This window comes from Pongo abelii, chromosome 20, assembly GCF_028885655.2.
Source record: "Pongo abelii isolate AG06213 chromosome 20, NHGRI_mPonAbe1-v2.0_pri, whole genome shotgun sequence".
In the NCBI taxonomy this organism is placed as follows: Eukaryota; Metazoa; Chordata; class Mammalia; order Primates; family Hominidae; genus Pongo; species Pongo abelii.
The window spans coordinates 43,796,286-43,809,068 of record NC_072005.2 but is presented as its reverse complement, the minus strand read 5'-3'; the positions used below and the strand labels follow the sequence as shown (position 1 = coordinate 43,809,068).

The 12,783-nt window shown below is 55.2% G+C and overlaps 1 protein-coding gene across 8 annotated transcripts in view; it reads right to left on the bottom strand.

Annotated features, from left to right (window-relative positions):
• Positions 1–1,419: 1,419 nt before the first annotated feature.
• Positions 1,420–12,783, bottom strand: part of SIPA1L3 (signal induced proliferation associated 1 like 3) — a 299,853-nt gene continuing 288,489 nt past the window's right edge. For 6 of the 8 annotated variants that reach the window (XM_054540313.2, XM_024237020.3, XM_063720074.1 and 3 more), the window contains 4 exons: positions 11,440–11,583; positions 7,845–7,980; positions 5,593–5,674; positions 1,420–3,684 (listed from right to left, as the gene is read on the bottom strand). In XM_054540313.2, the coding sequence (XP_054396288.2) occupies positions 3,541–3,684; positions 5,593–5,674; positions 7,845–7,980; positions 11,440–11,583 (506 nt within the window). In that variant the 3' untranslated portion in view covers positions 1,420–3,540. The remainder of the gene's footprint in view (positions 3,685–5,592; positions 5,675–7,844; positions 7,981–11,439; positions 11,584–12,783) is intronic. The other 2 variants (XM_054540312.2, XM_063720075.1) reach the window with 1 other exon arrangement.

Genomic DNA, 12,783 nt, shown 5'->3' with positions numbered 1-12,783 from the left:
CCTGTTCCCAGGCTTCCCGCCCCCTTCGCCCAGTGGCGGGGGAAGGGCAGTGCGGGTTGAGGACGGGGCGTCGAGGAGGAGGAGGGCGGAGACAGGGAGGGTGTCTGGAGAACTCCAGAATTTTTAGGAGACGTGGGAATGGCTGGTCCTGCTCCTCCGGATGCCAGCCCCACGCCTTTTGGAAAAAGACATTTTTTGGAGGGGGCAGGGTCTGAGTCAGAGAAGCACTGGGTTTTAGCTCAGAGATGTGAAACTCCACGACAGGTACATGGGTAAGGGAGGCAGAAAGACCCCACCTGGCCAGCCCCGTCAGGAGGCTAGGCTTCCCTCAAGGGGCTGGACTTCGGGATTTCAGGAGGAATTTCCTGATTCAGAAATCAGTTTGATCTGGATTCCCAAAATGCAAATGTTCACCAGACCAGATGCAGATCTGGGGCGATGAGGGGCTGCTTTCTACCCCCAAAGCATTCACTTGGCAAGTGGCAGCAGGGGTCTGTTCCCACCTCTACAGACAGAAGGGGGAAGAGTGTCCCAAATGCAGCCATGTGGCTGGGAACAAAGGAGGCAGGGGCCCCTTGTGAGTCTTGCAGCAAAGGACAGATCAACCAAGCTGGAAACCTAGCCTTCTTCATGTGCAATCTCCATTAAAAAAAAAAAAAAAAAAAAAAGTTAAGCTGGGCGCGGTGGCTCACACTTTTAGTCCAGCACTTTGGGAGGCTGAGGTGGGCAGATCACTTGAGGTCAGGAATTTGAGACCAGCCTGGCCAACATGGTGAAATCTTGTCTCTACAAAAATACAAAAATTAGCCAGGTCCCCATAATTCCAACTACTCGGGAGGCTAAGGCAGGAGAATCGCTTGAACCTAGGATGTGGAGGTTGCAGTGAGCTGAGATTGTGCCACTGCACTCCAGCCTGGGTGACAGAGTCTCTGTTTCAAAAAAAAGTTAAAAAATAAAAGTTTTTTTTAGAGGTAGGATCCTGCTATGTTGTCCAGGCTGGTTTTGAATTCCTAGGCACAAGCAATCCTCCTGCCTCACCCTCTCAAGAAGTGCTGGGATTACAGGGATGAGCCACTGCACCTGGCTGAATGTCCAGATTACAAGTTGGCCACTATTTCTAAGACCCAACATAACTCTCTGGGCTGGGTCTGGCCTTCAGGCCTCCAGTATATGACCTCTGAGGCAGAATCTCACTCTTTTGAACTTAAGGACATTTCACATTCTGAGTGTTGGATTTCTGTCCTTTGGATTCCAAGGAAAAGAAGTTAGGAAGGCAGGTGCCCCTGGTTCTTAGGACATGTGTGTGGTGGTCATGGTGTGGGGGACTTGGGGACAGGAGCAGGAGGAGGGGCCGATGCTGGACCACACCCTCTCGTCAGCAACTCCAGGCAGCTGCCCCAAAAGTGAACACACAAGCCATTTCTATGAAACATTTATTTCCTTTGAAACCTCCAGAAACATGCCAGAAAATCTCAAGACAGGGATGGGGGGGGGAAAAAAAAGACAATAAAGAATAATAAAAAATCCAAATGAAACAAATCAACATATGAAAAAAAAACCTGCTGCTATCTTCAGCCATTGGATAGAACACCAACCTCAAATTAAATAGATCTGTTTTTGCAGAAATCCTTAAAAAATAACAGAAAACAAAACCAAAAATCATAATTTACACTTGTCCATGTACATGATTAAGTCCCCAAAATGATTCGAATGATCTGAAGATGGGAGGAGACAACTGAAAAAAAAAAAAGGGACCCGATGAGGGTCTAAGGGGTGGGGGTGGGGGACAGGAGGGCCCCCCAGAGAAGGGGATGGGGGAGAAGATGGCATCACAGTAGCTGGCCAGGGCTGAGGACGCTGCCTGGGGCACGCCCACCTCACTCGGTGTGGGGGGTGAGGGTGAGGGCAGGGGCAGCGCTGAGGTTTCCTCCTCCAGGGGGCCAGAGGCTGATCACAGGAGACATGATGAGAACCCTCTTCTCTCACCCCCACCCATCCACACCGGCACCTCCCTGAGTGCCTGCGTCCTATGCAGTCCCCAGAGCCCCGTCCTCTGAGGTTCCTGACCCCAGAGAGAAGGCAGCAGAGGTCCCTGGACAAGGGCCGGGTTGCCTAGTGCTGGCTCATGGCCAGACCTGCTCCGCCAACTCCTCCCCGCTTGGTGCCTCCCAAAAAGGGCACCGGCCTGCCCGCCTGCCCTGACTTCATCCCTCTGGTCCTCCCACTGACCCCCAGCCCACAGGGGACACGCCTTGGTCCTCAGCTTGAGGTTGGGGGGGGTGAATCCACAGACTGTGGCCATACAGGCTTGTTCTGGCGCCAACTCTACATGAAAAAATAAATATATATATATATATCTTTTTCTGTTTGCTTTTAAAGAAGGAAAAAAAGAAACGGTTTCCTGGGTGAACAGCATGGTACCACACCGGCATGGCCGCCCCTTATTGCCTTTAGAGAACCAGCGTCCAGTGGGGTTCGCGGGGTGCAGTGCTCCCCGGGGAGCACGGTGAGGGGGTCTGGTGGTCGCTGCTCGGAGAGACGGGCTGGGAGACTTGCAAAGGAAAAAAAACCAGAGGAGGAGATGAAGGCTGTTCTCCTCTAGCCCTGTCCTGAGGGCTTCGGGAGCCCCTCCTGGAACCCAGAAGAGGCCAAGGCTGCTGGTCAGGGCCAGGTCGTGCCGGGAGGAGGAGGAGAGAGTCGGCTGTGCAGTGGCTCCACCGCCCCGGCCTGGCCTGGTTAGCTGGAAGGTGGAGGGGCCTGTGGACCCCTAGCCCAGGTGCAGTGGCCTCTGGCAGAAGAGGAGCTGATAGAAAAAGATCGTATAAACCGTCCCGGAGATACAAATAGAGTTTCTCTCTCAAATAAATCGGCTCTGGAGGCTAGCCTTGCCTCCCTCTATCCTCAGGCCCCCAAGAAAATAATTTAAACTCTAAGAAAGTGCTCCTGGCTGCTTTTTGGGAGAAGGGGGTTAGGGAGGGGATCATGTTCGTGCTTTTTGGAGCTCGCGTGCTAGGGACCGAGGCGCCCTGGTCTGTGTCCACGCGGGCCTCACCTCTCTGGGTGTGGGGAAGAAAGGGTTGCTTTCACGCTGTACTTTTCATGCAGGGGCCTGGGCCCCACAAGCCGCAACTTTGTTGTGCGTGGTGCAGAAACCTGCTGTGTGACCTCCTGGAGCCGAGGGGTCTGGAGACTGGCTCCTCTCTCTGTCCCCATCAGCTTCAGAGGGCTGGTCCCAGGAAGAGGCTAGATGGGGACAGTGGGACAGGCCCGGGAGCGGTGTAAGCACAGCCCAGCTCACGGGGACCACAGCTGGGCAGCTTGGAGGGAGGCCTGAGACCACGTCGCCCTCTGGGGCATGAGGGCCATGCGCTGACCCTGATTCACGGCCCTAGTGAGGCCATCGGGGTTTCCGTGTCCATGGGGAGGGCCCTGGATAGGTCATCTTGGTCACACCGGCAGCTGGGAGCCGAGTGGAGGGAGAGAGGCAAGCAGGTCCATGGCCTGCGGGGAAGGAGCGAAGGCGGGCGGTGGCCTCCCACCTCAGAGCTCCTTCTTCTCCCTGCAGAAGATCTCTGCAAACTTGCGCAGCTGCTCGCTGGCAGCCTGCGACTCCTCCTGCAGCCGCTGGTTGTTCTGCCGTAGGCTGGCCACCTCTGACTGGAGCACCACCTTGTCCTGCTTCTCCTGCACGGGGTGGGAAGCTGGCGTCAGGCGGGTGGGCTTGGCTGCTCCTGGAACAGCCGATGGCTCCCTGAGGCCGGCGAGCCCTGCGAGCCCTGGCCCGGCTGTGCTTTGGAGCCGACCACTAGAGCCAGGCCAGGCCGGGGCACACATCCCACTCTGCCTCTCCACAACCGAGGGACCCTGGGCAAGTCACTCGGTTCCCGCAACTCTACCAGGAGGCTGAGGGGTGCCTGGAGCTCATCTATGTAGAGCTCCTGGAACGCAGCCCGATGTGGAGTCATTGCTTGACAAACATCACTATTGTGGTCACCGCATCCCACCCTCACACTACCCGAGGACTTGGGGACTGTCGCTGTCCCTAGTTTCCTGGAAAAGGACCCCAGCCTCACACAGCAAGTGGGGAGCTGGGACATGGACGCAGGGTGGCCTGAGCAGACCCCATTCTTCCAGGAGGACATAGCCCCCAAAAGGCAGGGACCTGTTTCAGGTTGAGCAGCATTATGCAGTGGGGTGGGGGTCAGAACCTGGGCCCCTTTGATTCCGCGGCTCGACGACTTACGCATTATATACTCTGCCACCTTTCTGGCTTTTACCCAGAAGTATAGAAACAATAGATAAAAGTCTCTTCCTCATTTTTTTTTTTTTTTTTTGAGACTGGGTTTTGCTCTTGTCGCCCAAGCTGGAGTGCAGTGGCATGATCTCGGCTCACTGCAACCTCCGCCTCCTGGGTTCAAGCAATTCTCCTCCCTCAGCTTCCCAAGTAGCTGGGATTACAGGTGTGTGCCACCACACCCAGCTAATTTTGTATTTTTAGTAGAGATGGGGTTTCACCATATTGGCCAGGCTGGTCTCGAACTCCGACCTCAGGTGATCCACCCACCTTGGCCTCCCAAAGTGCTAGGATTACAGGTGTGAGCCAACGTACCCGGCCAGTCTCCTCCTCATCCTTCTGCCCCATGGAGACAAGTCCAAAGAACAAATTGACTGTCACCTTCTAGATGGCCCTCTCAACCGTGGTGGTTAAACAATAAATAAATAAGTATGATGATGTTCTAGACAACAGTGCTGCAGCTCGCTTTGGTTTTTACGTAAGTTCCTGGACTTCTTTTGCGTGTTAGTAAATATATAGATTTGTTATTACTTTAATTGGCTGCAAGCTGTTCCGCTGCATGGACGCCCTATAATTTACACAGCCGTTCTCATGTTGAGTGACAGCCACGCTGGCTCCAATTTTTTATTGCCAATAGTGTGGCAACGAACGTCCTTGTTCACCATCTCTTTGTACCCACGCTGTCATGGATAAATTCCCACAAGTGAAATTACTGGATCAACATTTTTTTTTCTTTTTTTTTGAGACAGAGTCTCACTCTGTTGCCCAGGCTGGAGCCCAGTGGCGTGATCTTGGCTCACTGCAACCTCACCTTCCCGGCTTCGAGCGATTCTCTTGCCTCAGCCTCCTGAGTAGCTGGGATTACAGGCGCCCGCCACCACGCCCGGCTAATTATTGTACTTTTTAATAGAGATGGGGTTTCACCATGTTGATCAGGCTGGTCTCGAACTCCTGACCTCAGGTGACCCACTACCTTGGCCTCCCAAAGTGCTGGGATTACAGGCATGAGCCACCGTGCCCAGCCACAATTTTTTTGTGTTTTTTTGATAAATGTTATCCAATTGCCTTCCGAAAAGCCTGGGCTGATTATTCTCCCCCCAAGAATGGAAGAATTTCTCTGAGCGCTTGGTAGCCTTGGCTGTTATCACTATTTACTCTTCACCCATGACTACACTCAAGCACAGGAGGTGTGGGGGTGGGGTGGGTGCTGCATGACGGGGGCAGGTGCCTGATCCCTGCTGACCGCCCTGCCCAGTGTCTGGGAAGTGGGATGGAGAGGGTGGGGCCCCCGGCCTTACCTTCTGCAGGTCAGTGTGCAGCTGTTTCAGCATCACCTCCAGCTGGTACACCTTGCCTGTCAGATCCAGGGGCGGCTCCTCGCTGGAAAGACCAGGGACAAGGTCAGCCTGAGGCCCTAAAGCCCTTGGGGAAGGCTTCTGGCCCACAGCTGAGGAGCCCGGGGGTACGGGCCCCCTTATCCCTGACATTCTGGCAAAGCCCGAGGAGAAGCTCTGAGGGGAAGCAGGAAGCCAGCCCTCCACCTGGCACACTCCACCCACCAAGGGCACCTTTGTGGATGTGGACGAGGTGTTAGGAGCACCAGGCCAGGGGAAGGGTGGGTGCCCACCCTGAAGTGTGCGTTTCCCTGAGGCTGGGCCGTGCATGTGACTTCAGGGAGGACCCCTTCTTCGTACCTCCAGGATACAAAGAGCCCACTCCACAGACACCTGCTGAGCACGTGGTGGGTCCAGCCACAGTTCCAGGCACAGGAAGCACGAGAATGGACAGATGGTCAAAAGGACCCGCCCATGTGGGCAGGACCAACAACGGTCCTGGCAGTGATGCTGACCATGTGGCCATCACTGAGAGCCACCCCGCACCAAGCCCCAGACTGCTCGGCTCATCTCACAGGGCCCCTCTGCCCACTGTGGCCTTCGGAGGTGCTGCATGGTTACCCACTGGACAGCAAAGGATGCGCAGGCAATATCACCCTCCCACGTGCGGGTGCTAGGATTTGAATCAGGGGCCCATGGCCAGTAGCTGCCCCTCTGCAGATCCTCCCAGCCCTGGGCCTGCCTGGCCGCTGCAGAGAACGCGCAGCCCTTTCCTGCTTGGAGTTGGGGCTGAAGGAGGCTCCGCTGGATGCCGTGCGTGCACAGGCACAGTGGCGGTGGCGGTCGGGGGCTGGCCCTCCTGCCTCGCCCACCCTTTCCTACAACCTTGCTGCTGAGTCCTGGGGATCTGCAGCTGCAGAGGGAGACGGGGGCAAATGGACTCCAGGAGCACCGCCCAGGGGCCACAAGTCCCGCTGCTTCCCACAGCCCATGCTGCTCCTGCCCCTCAGCCCGGCAGCACCATCTGGAATTGCCGATTTCTTGTAATTACAGTGGGGCCTACGTTCGTGGTGGAGGTTGAGTTCTGAAGCCAGAGTGTGAAAAGCAAGAAGTCAAAATTACCCTCAAAAATTGCTCCCACTGCCCATGAAGTACAGTGCATGGATGGTTGTATATAGAACCCTGAACCGTGAGGTGTGCAGACGAGTGTGAAATGCACTATTTAAATCCATGTACAGGCAGAATGTGCCATTTACATTCTCTCTGCCTCTTTTTAATTTTGTTTTCTGCCAAGTGAGTGCAGTCAAATATGCTGCGCTGAATGTGAGAAGCCACGCGTGAGATGACAAATGTGAGATCTGTCCCCGTCTTCTTCCTTCCCCCGTGAAGCTTCCTGAGGGCCAGGCCTGGCCTCAGTTGCCACTAGGTCCTCAGACAGCCCAGCACGGCACCTGGCAGGGAGGCCGGGAAGGGTGAGCGTGAGGCAGAAGTCTGTGAGGTTTAGGAATCTGCAGAGGAGGAGACGAAGGAGCAGACAGGCGGGAGATTGGCAGCGATGGGGCTGACGAGAGGCACAGGGCTGGGGGATTGGGAGACACTGCCTAGCAGCTTTCCTTTCTTTTTTTTTTTTGAGATGGAGCTCTGTGGCCCAGGCTGGAGTGCAGTGGCGTGATCTTGGCTCACTGCAAGCTCCACCTCCCGGGTTCAAGCAATTCTCCTGCCTCAGCCTCTCGAGTAGCTGGGATTATAGGCACACGCCACCACGCCCAGCTAATTTTTGTATTTTTAGTAGAGATGGGGTTTCACCATGTTGGTCAGGCTGGTCTTGAACTCCTGACCTCAAGCGATCCACCCACCTTGGCCTCCCAAAGTGCTGGGTTTACAGGCGTGAGCCACCGCGCCCAGCCTGCTTAGCAGTGTTCAAAGTTGGAAGCGAAACAACTGTGTGTGTATTGATTCAAGTGTCATCTCCGCTGGACCGGGAGATCTGTTGGGACTGGGCAGAGTCTGTCTTGGTCACTGTGGATCCCCAGTGCACAGGCAGGTGCAGTGTAATGACTTCCAAGTCTGTTAGGAGGGAGGAGTAGCTGCTATATCAGCTTCCGCCCAGAGAGTGGTGGGGGTGACCCGCAGTGGCTGCCTCTCTCTGGGTGAGCCTCTTCCACTGCACAGGCCTGCCGCTGGTATGAACCCGGGTGTTCCCAGGGAAACCTCACCTCATGGTAGGGGTGCTCCTGGGGGTCGGGGGTCCTCTCTCCAGGCTCAGGTGGCTGTGGACAGGACTGTGTGCAGGCGGGATGTCCGGGCTTAGGGCCGGGTCGTTCAGGGAGAAGAGCGAGACGGCTCTTTGCACTGCCAGGGAGAGAGGAGGAGGAGAGGGGTCAGCAAGGCTCCCGGCTTCTCCTGCAACTGACAGACCACGCCTCTCCCTGCAAACCTCCATGACACTTCCTATCACACTTGGGACAGATTGCATCGGACTTGGATAGATTCTTGCCAAAAGACCAACCAAATGAACACATAAAACAAGAACACAAACAAAATCCCATCCTGATTCCGATTGAGGCTTTCGATCCAACGACCAGTTCATACAAAATACAAGGGCTGAAGAAGCCAGTTAGATGAGAGTGCAAGGTAGCAACTGACCGGATTCTGAACCTGGCGTGCTCTCAATATAAATGACTTGATTTGGTCCACAAGTAAAAGGTAGGAAAAAAGGGTTACAAAGTGGACGGGCTGGTGCCAGGTCCACGGGGATTCATTATACGATTCGCTCTCCTTTGGAGGAAGCTGGGAAGATTTCAAAAGCAAAAAGAGAAGTGAGACAGATCACATCATGCATATTGAAGAGAGAAAAGAAATCGCACAGGGCTGCCAGTGAAAGTGAAGATTCCTGGGTCCCGCCTTGGACACGTGACTGGCACTGGGGGCACCTGAGCTGTCTGCGTTTTCAAACGTGACTTAGATTTTCTTCCTGTAATGGCAACAGCTGGCCACCGCCCTAGTGCCCTCCAATAGTGGCTGGTTCAGTGAGCTATGAACAGCCAGACAATGGAATCCTCGGGGGTGTTAAAAACACCAAGGCGTCTCTGTGTGCCGTGTGTTGAGGGCGGCACCATCAGGGGCAGGGCAGGGCACGGCAGAGGGCGAGCCCCAGAGGCAAGCAGCTCCTTGGGCCCAACTTTCATTTCTGTGCCTCAAGAACAGCACAGTAAAAACCCCAGCACTCTTTCCCTGGCACCACCCATTGTTAACATTTGCCCATTTACTTTTTTTTTTTGAGATGGAGTTTCGCTTTTGTTGCCCAGGCTGGAGTGCGATGGCGCCGTATCGGCTCACTGCAACTTCCGCCTCCCGGGTTCAAGTGATTCTCCTGCCTCAGCCTCCCGAGTAGCTGGGATTATAGGCATGCACCACCACGCCCAGCTAATTTTGTATCTTTAGTAGAGACGGGGTTTTTCCATGTTGGTCAGGCTGGTCTCGAACTCCCGACCTCAGGTGATCTGCCTGCTTCAGCCTCCCAAAGTGCTGGATTACAGGCATGCACCATTGCACCTGGCCACGATATTATCTAATATACAGTCATCTGCAAATGTTCTCCGATTCTCTGAATAATACCCTTTATAGCTTTTTTTTTCTATCTTGGATTTAATGTATAATGACATCTGTTTTTGAAGGGACAGGGTCTTGCTGTGTTGCCCACGCTGGAGTGCAGTGGCTATTCACAGGCCTGAGTCCATTACTGATCAGCATGGGAGTTCTAACCTGCTCCATTTCTGACCTGGGCCAGTACACCTGTCCTTAGGAAACCTGGGGTTCCCTGGCTCCCTGGAGGTCGCCATATTGATGTTGAGTTTAGTGAAGACACCGGATCAGAACAGCATACTCCAGCCTAGAACTACTGGGCTCCAGCCATCCTCCTGCTTCAGCCTCCTGAGGAGCTTGGACTACAGGTGGGTGATACCACGCCTGGCTAATTTGAAAATTAGTACCTATAATCCCAGCTACTCAGGAGGCTGAGGCAGGAGAATGGCTTGAACCTGAGAGGTGGAGGCTGCAGTGAGCCAAAATCACGCCACTGAACTCCAGCCTGGGTGAAAGAGTGAGACTCTAAAAAATAAATAGGTAGAATAAAATTTTTTGTAGTGACAGGGTCTCGCTATGCTGCCCAGGCTGGTCTCGAATTCCTGGCCTCAAGCCATCACCCCACCGTGACCTCCCAAAGTGCTGGGGTTACAGGTGTGAACCACTGCACCCAGCCTGGAATATTTTCAATCAAATGCTAGATGTCTTTGTATTTCATCCGTAGAAACTTCACTAAGTAGCTCTAGTGGATAAAATATATATATATATATATATATATTTTTTAAAGAAAACTACTATGCTATGAACACACCTACCAAAGTTAATGAGAATTCCTTTAGTCTTTCCCACTTATGTGAATTGCATGGGAAAACTCACATACATCTTCATTAAAAACCACAACTCCAGGCAAGCTGAAACCACCCTGACCTGCACTCCCTGCCAGCCCCTTTCCAGCTCCCGGGGAGGCACCTCAGTGGTGGTGCTGCTGTGCTTCCTCCCAGGTCTTTCTGCTACTCCCACCCCTCCCCCGTAACCTTCTGTGTTTCATCTATTAATTTTATAAGGAAGCAAAAAGCTCCCTAGGCGACTGTGACGCACAGCCTGGGGGAGAAATCAGTGCCACCAGCCAGGCTCCCTCAGCTTTCTCACATGGGGCGCACAGCTCCCAGGCATGCCAGGCACATGGAGCGGCTGGGAGTGGGTAAGGGGCTCTGGCTACCCTAGCCCTTTCCTGTGGCCCACGGTTGCGGGGTGGTGGTCAGTGTCTGGGCAGCTCTATCTTCTGCAAACAACACTACAACCGCTGATGGCATCTGAGTCTCCAGGGAGAGACCTGAGGCCTTCCTCACTTCCCACTGTCCTGGCTGCAGGATGCTTGGAGACCCACATGAGAGAGGAGATGCTACAGCTGCCTGGCCCCCTGTCCCCACGGACTTCCAGCACATAAAGGGCCCTGGGTGGCAGAGCAAATCCTGTCCAGTGCTCCAGGGAACCCAGGGAGTGAGAGGATCCCTGCAGGCCTGGTACGGGGAACCCCCAACCCAGGATCCAAGGTCTTGGCAGGACCCTCAGGGCACTAAAAGTCTTCCTCTCCCTGGCTCCCAGATCTGGGGCTGAAAACCCAAATGTCCTCAGGGACAGATATTTTTTTTCCCCCCCAGACACGGGGTCTTGCACTGTCGCCCAGGCTGGAGTGCAGTGAGTGCAGTGGTATGGTCACAGCTCACCACACAGCCTCCACCTCCTGGTCTCAAGCGATCCTCCTGCCTCAGCCTCCAGAGTGGCTGGGACTACAGGTGTGCACTGCCATGTCTCGCTTATTTTTTTTCTTTTGTAGAGACTGGGTCTTACTATGTGGCCCAGGCTGGTCTCAAACTCCTGGCCTGAAGCGATCCTCCTGCCTTGGACTCTCAGAGTGCTGGGATTACAGGTGTGAACCACTGTGCTTGGCCTCACGCGTTTTACATGTGGTGTTTTGTGTAATCGTCATGGCAGCCTCAGGCACGGTCACTTCCGCTTGTTGGTCAACGTGGTAACTGGCATCAAAGAGACGACGACGCTTGCCCAGGGCTGCATGGTAAGCAAGTGACGGGGCAGGACTTGAACCCTGCTCCCTGATTCTGGAAACTGAGTGGGTATCCCTGCAAAGCCATGAGGCCCTCCACAAATCCCTCTACAACAGAGGAGGGCGTGGGGGCCTGGCGGGACTGGGTGGAAGGCGCCTACCTTCGTATGCCTTGGCTGCATTCACCAGGCTGGACCACTCGAGGCCAGCAGCTGTGTCAGGCAGGGGCATCATCCCAGGGTCCAGGCGCCGCAGGGGGCGGTCCCGCCCATCAGCCAGCGAGAGCTCCGAGGCTGAGATGGTGGCTGGATGGGGAGGGTGGAGATGGCAGTGGTTGAGCGTGACAACGCAGGAGACGCAAATACACGAAGACATCCCATTGCTTATGTGGAGATGCTACATGCCCGGGAAAACCTCCAGCAGGGTAAGGGGTCTGGGAGTGCTGGAGCCTATGGAGGCCTGACTTCAAACAGGGTGCTGGGCCAGGCCTGGCAGAGATGCCATCTGGACAAAACTCTGAAGGGGAGGAGGGAGTGCGCCAGGCGGACACCTGGGGGAGGAACATTCCAGGCAGACGGAACGGCCAGTGCTAAATCCCTGAGGCAGGAGTGTGCCTGGAAGGTTTAAGGAACACGGAGGCGGCCCCTATGGCTGGGAGAGGGTGAGCAAGGGAGGAAGCAGCAGGAGGCAAGGACAGAGGCAACACGGCCGGACCGTGTGGGGCCTGTGGGTCCCAGTGACGACTGTGTTCTCACCCTGAGTGCCCTGGAAGACTCCCTCTGGGTGCATGTGGGGGATGGACTGTGCGTGTGTGGGGGGAGACAGGGAGCAGGTAGGAGCTGTAACCATAACCCACAATGGAGACAGTGACGCTGGGCAGGACCAGGGTGGGGCCGTGGTAGGACACGGGCAGATTCTGGGCCTACTTTTCAGGGGCAGCCAATAGGATTTCCTGAGGGTTGGATAGGGCTGTGAAACAAAGAGAAGGGCCAGGATTGCGGCTCTGATAGGGAAGGCTGGGGTGGGGGATCAGAAATCTGTTTCTGGAGGTGCTTGGTGGAGATGGCCCTGGACACCCCAAGGAGACGGTGGGACAGAGGCTGGCCACAGGAGCTGGCCACGAGGAGAGTCCCAGCTGCACCTGTGATTGGAATCGCCAGTGTTATGGACAGTGTTTAGACGGGGTGGGGCTGCCGTGGAGGGCAGGCTCAGGTATGACACGCTGAGCAGAGGAGAGGCCTGTGCCATCTTAGGGGTTGGAAGTGAGAAGCAACGGCGCCAGCACTGCACTTGCACCTGCTGTGGCTATTGAGAGAGTCCCAGGCACCAGGCTCAGGCTCTGGCCTGGGGCTCTGTGACTCCTTGAAGCCCCTAAGGGAAGGGGACAGAGGACAGCCAGGTACAGAGAGACCAGGAGACACACCTGAGGGCCCTTAGCTGGGAATCGGCAGAGCCTGACCGTGGGCCCAGCCCGCTCTGCGTTCCCAGCACCTCCTCTATGCAGG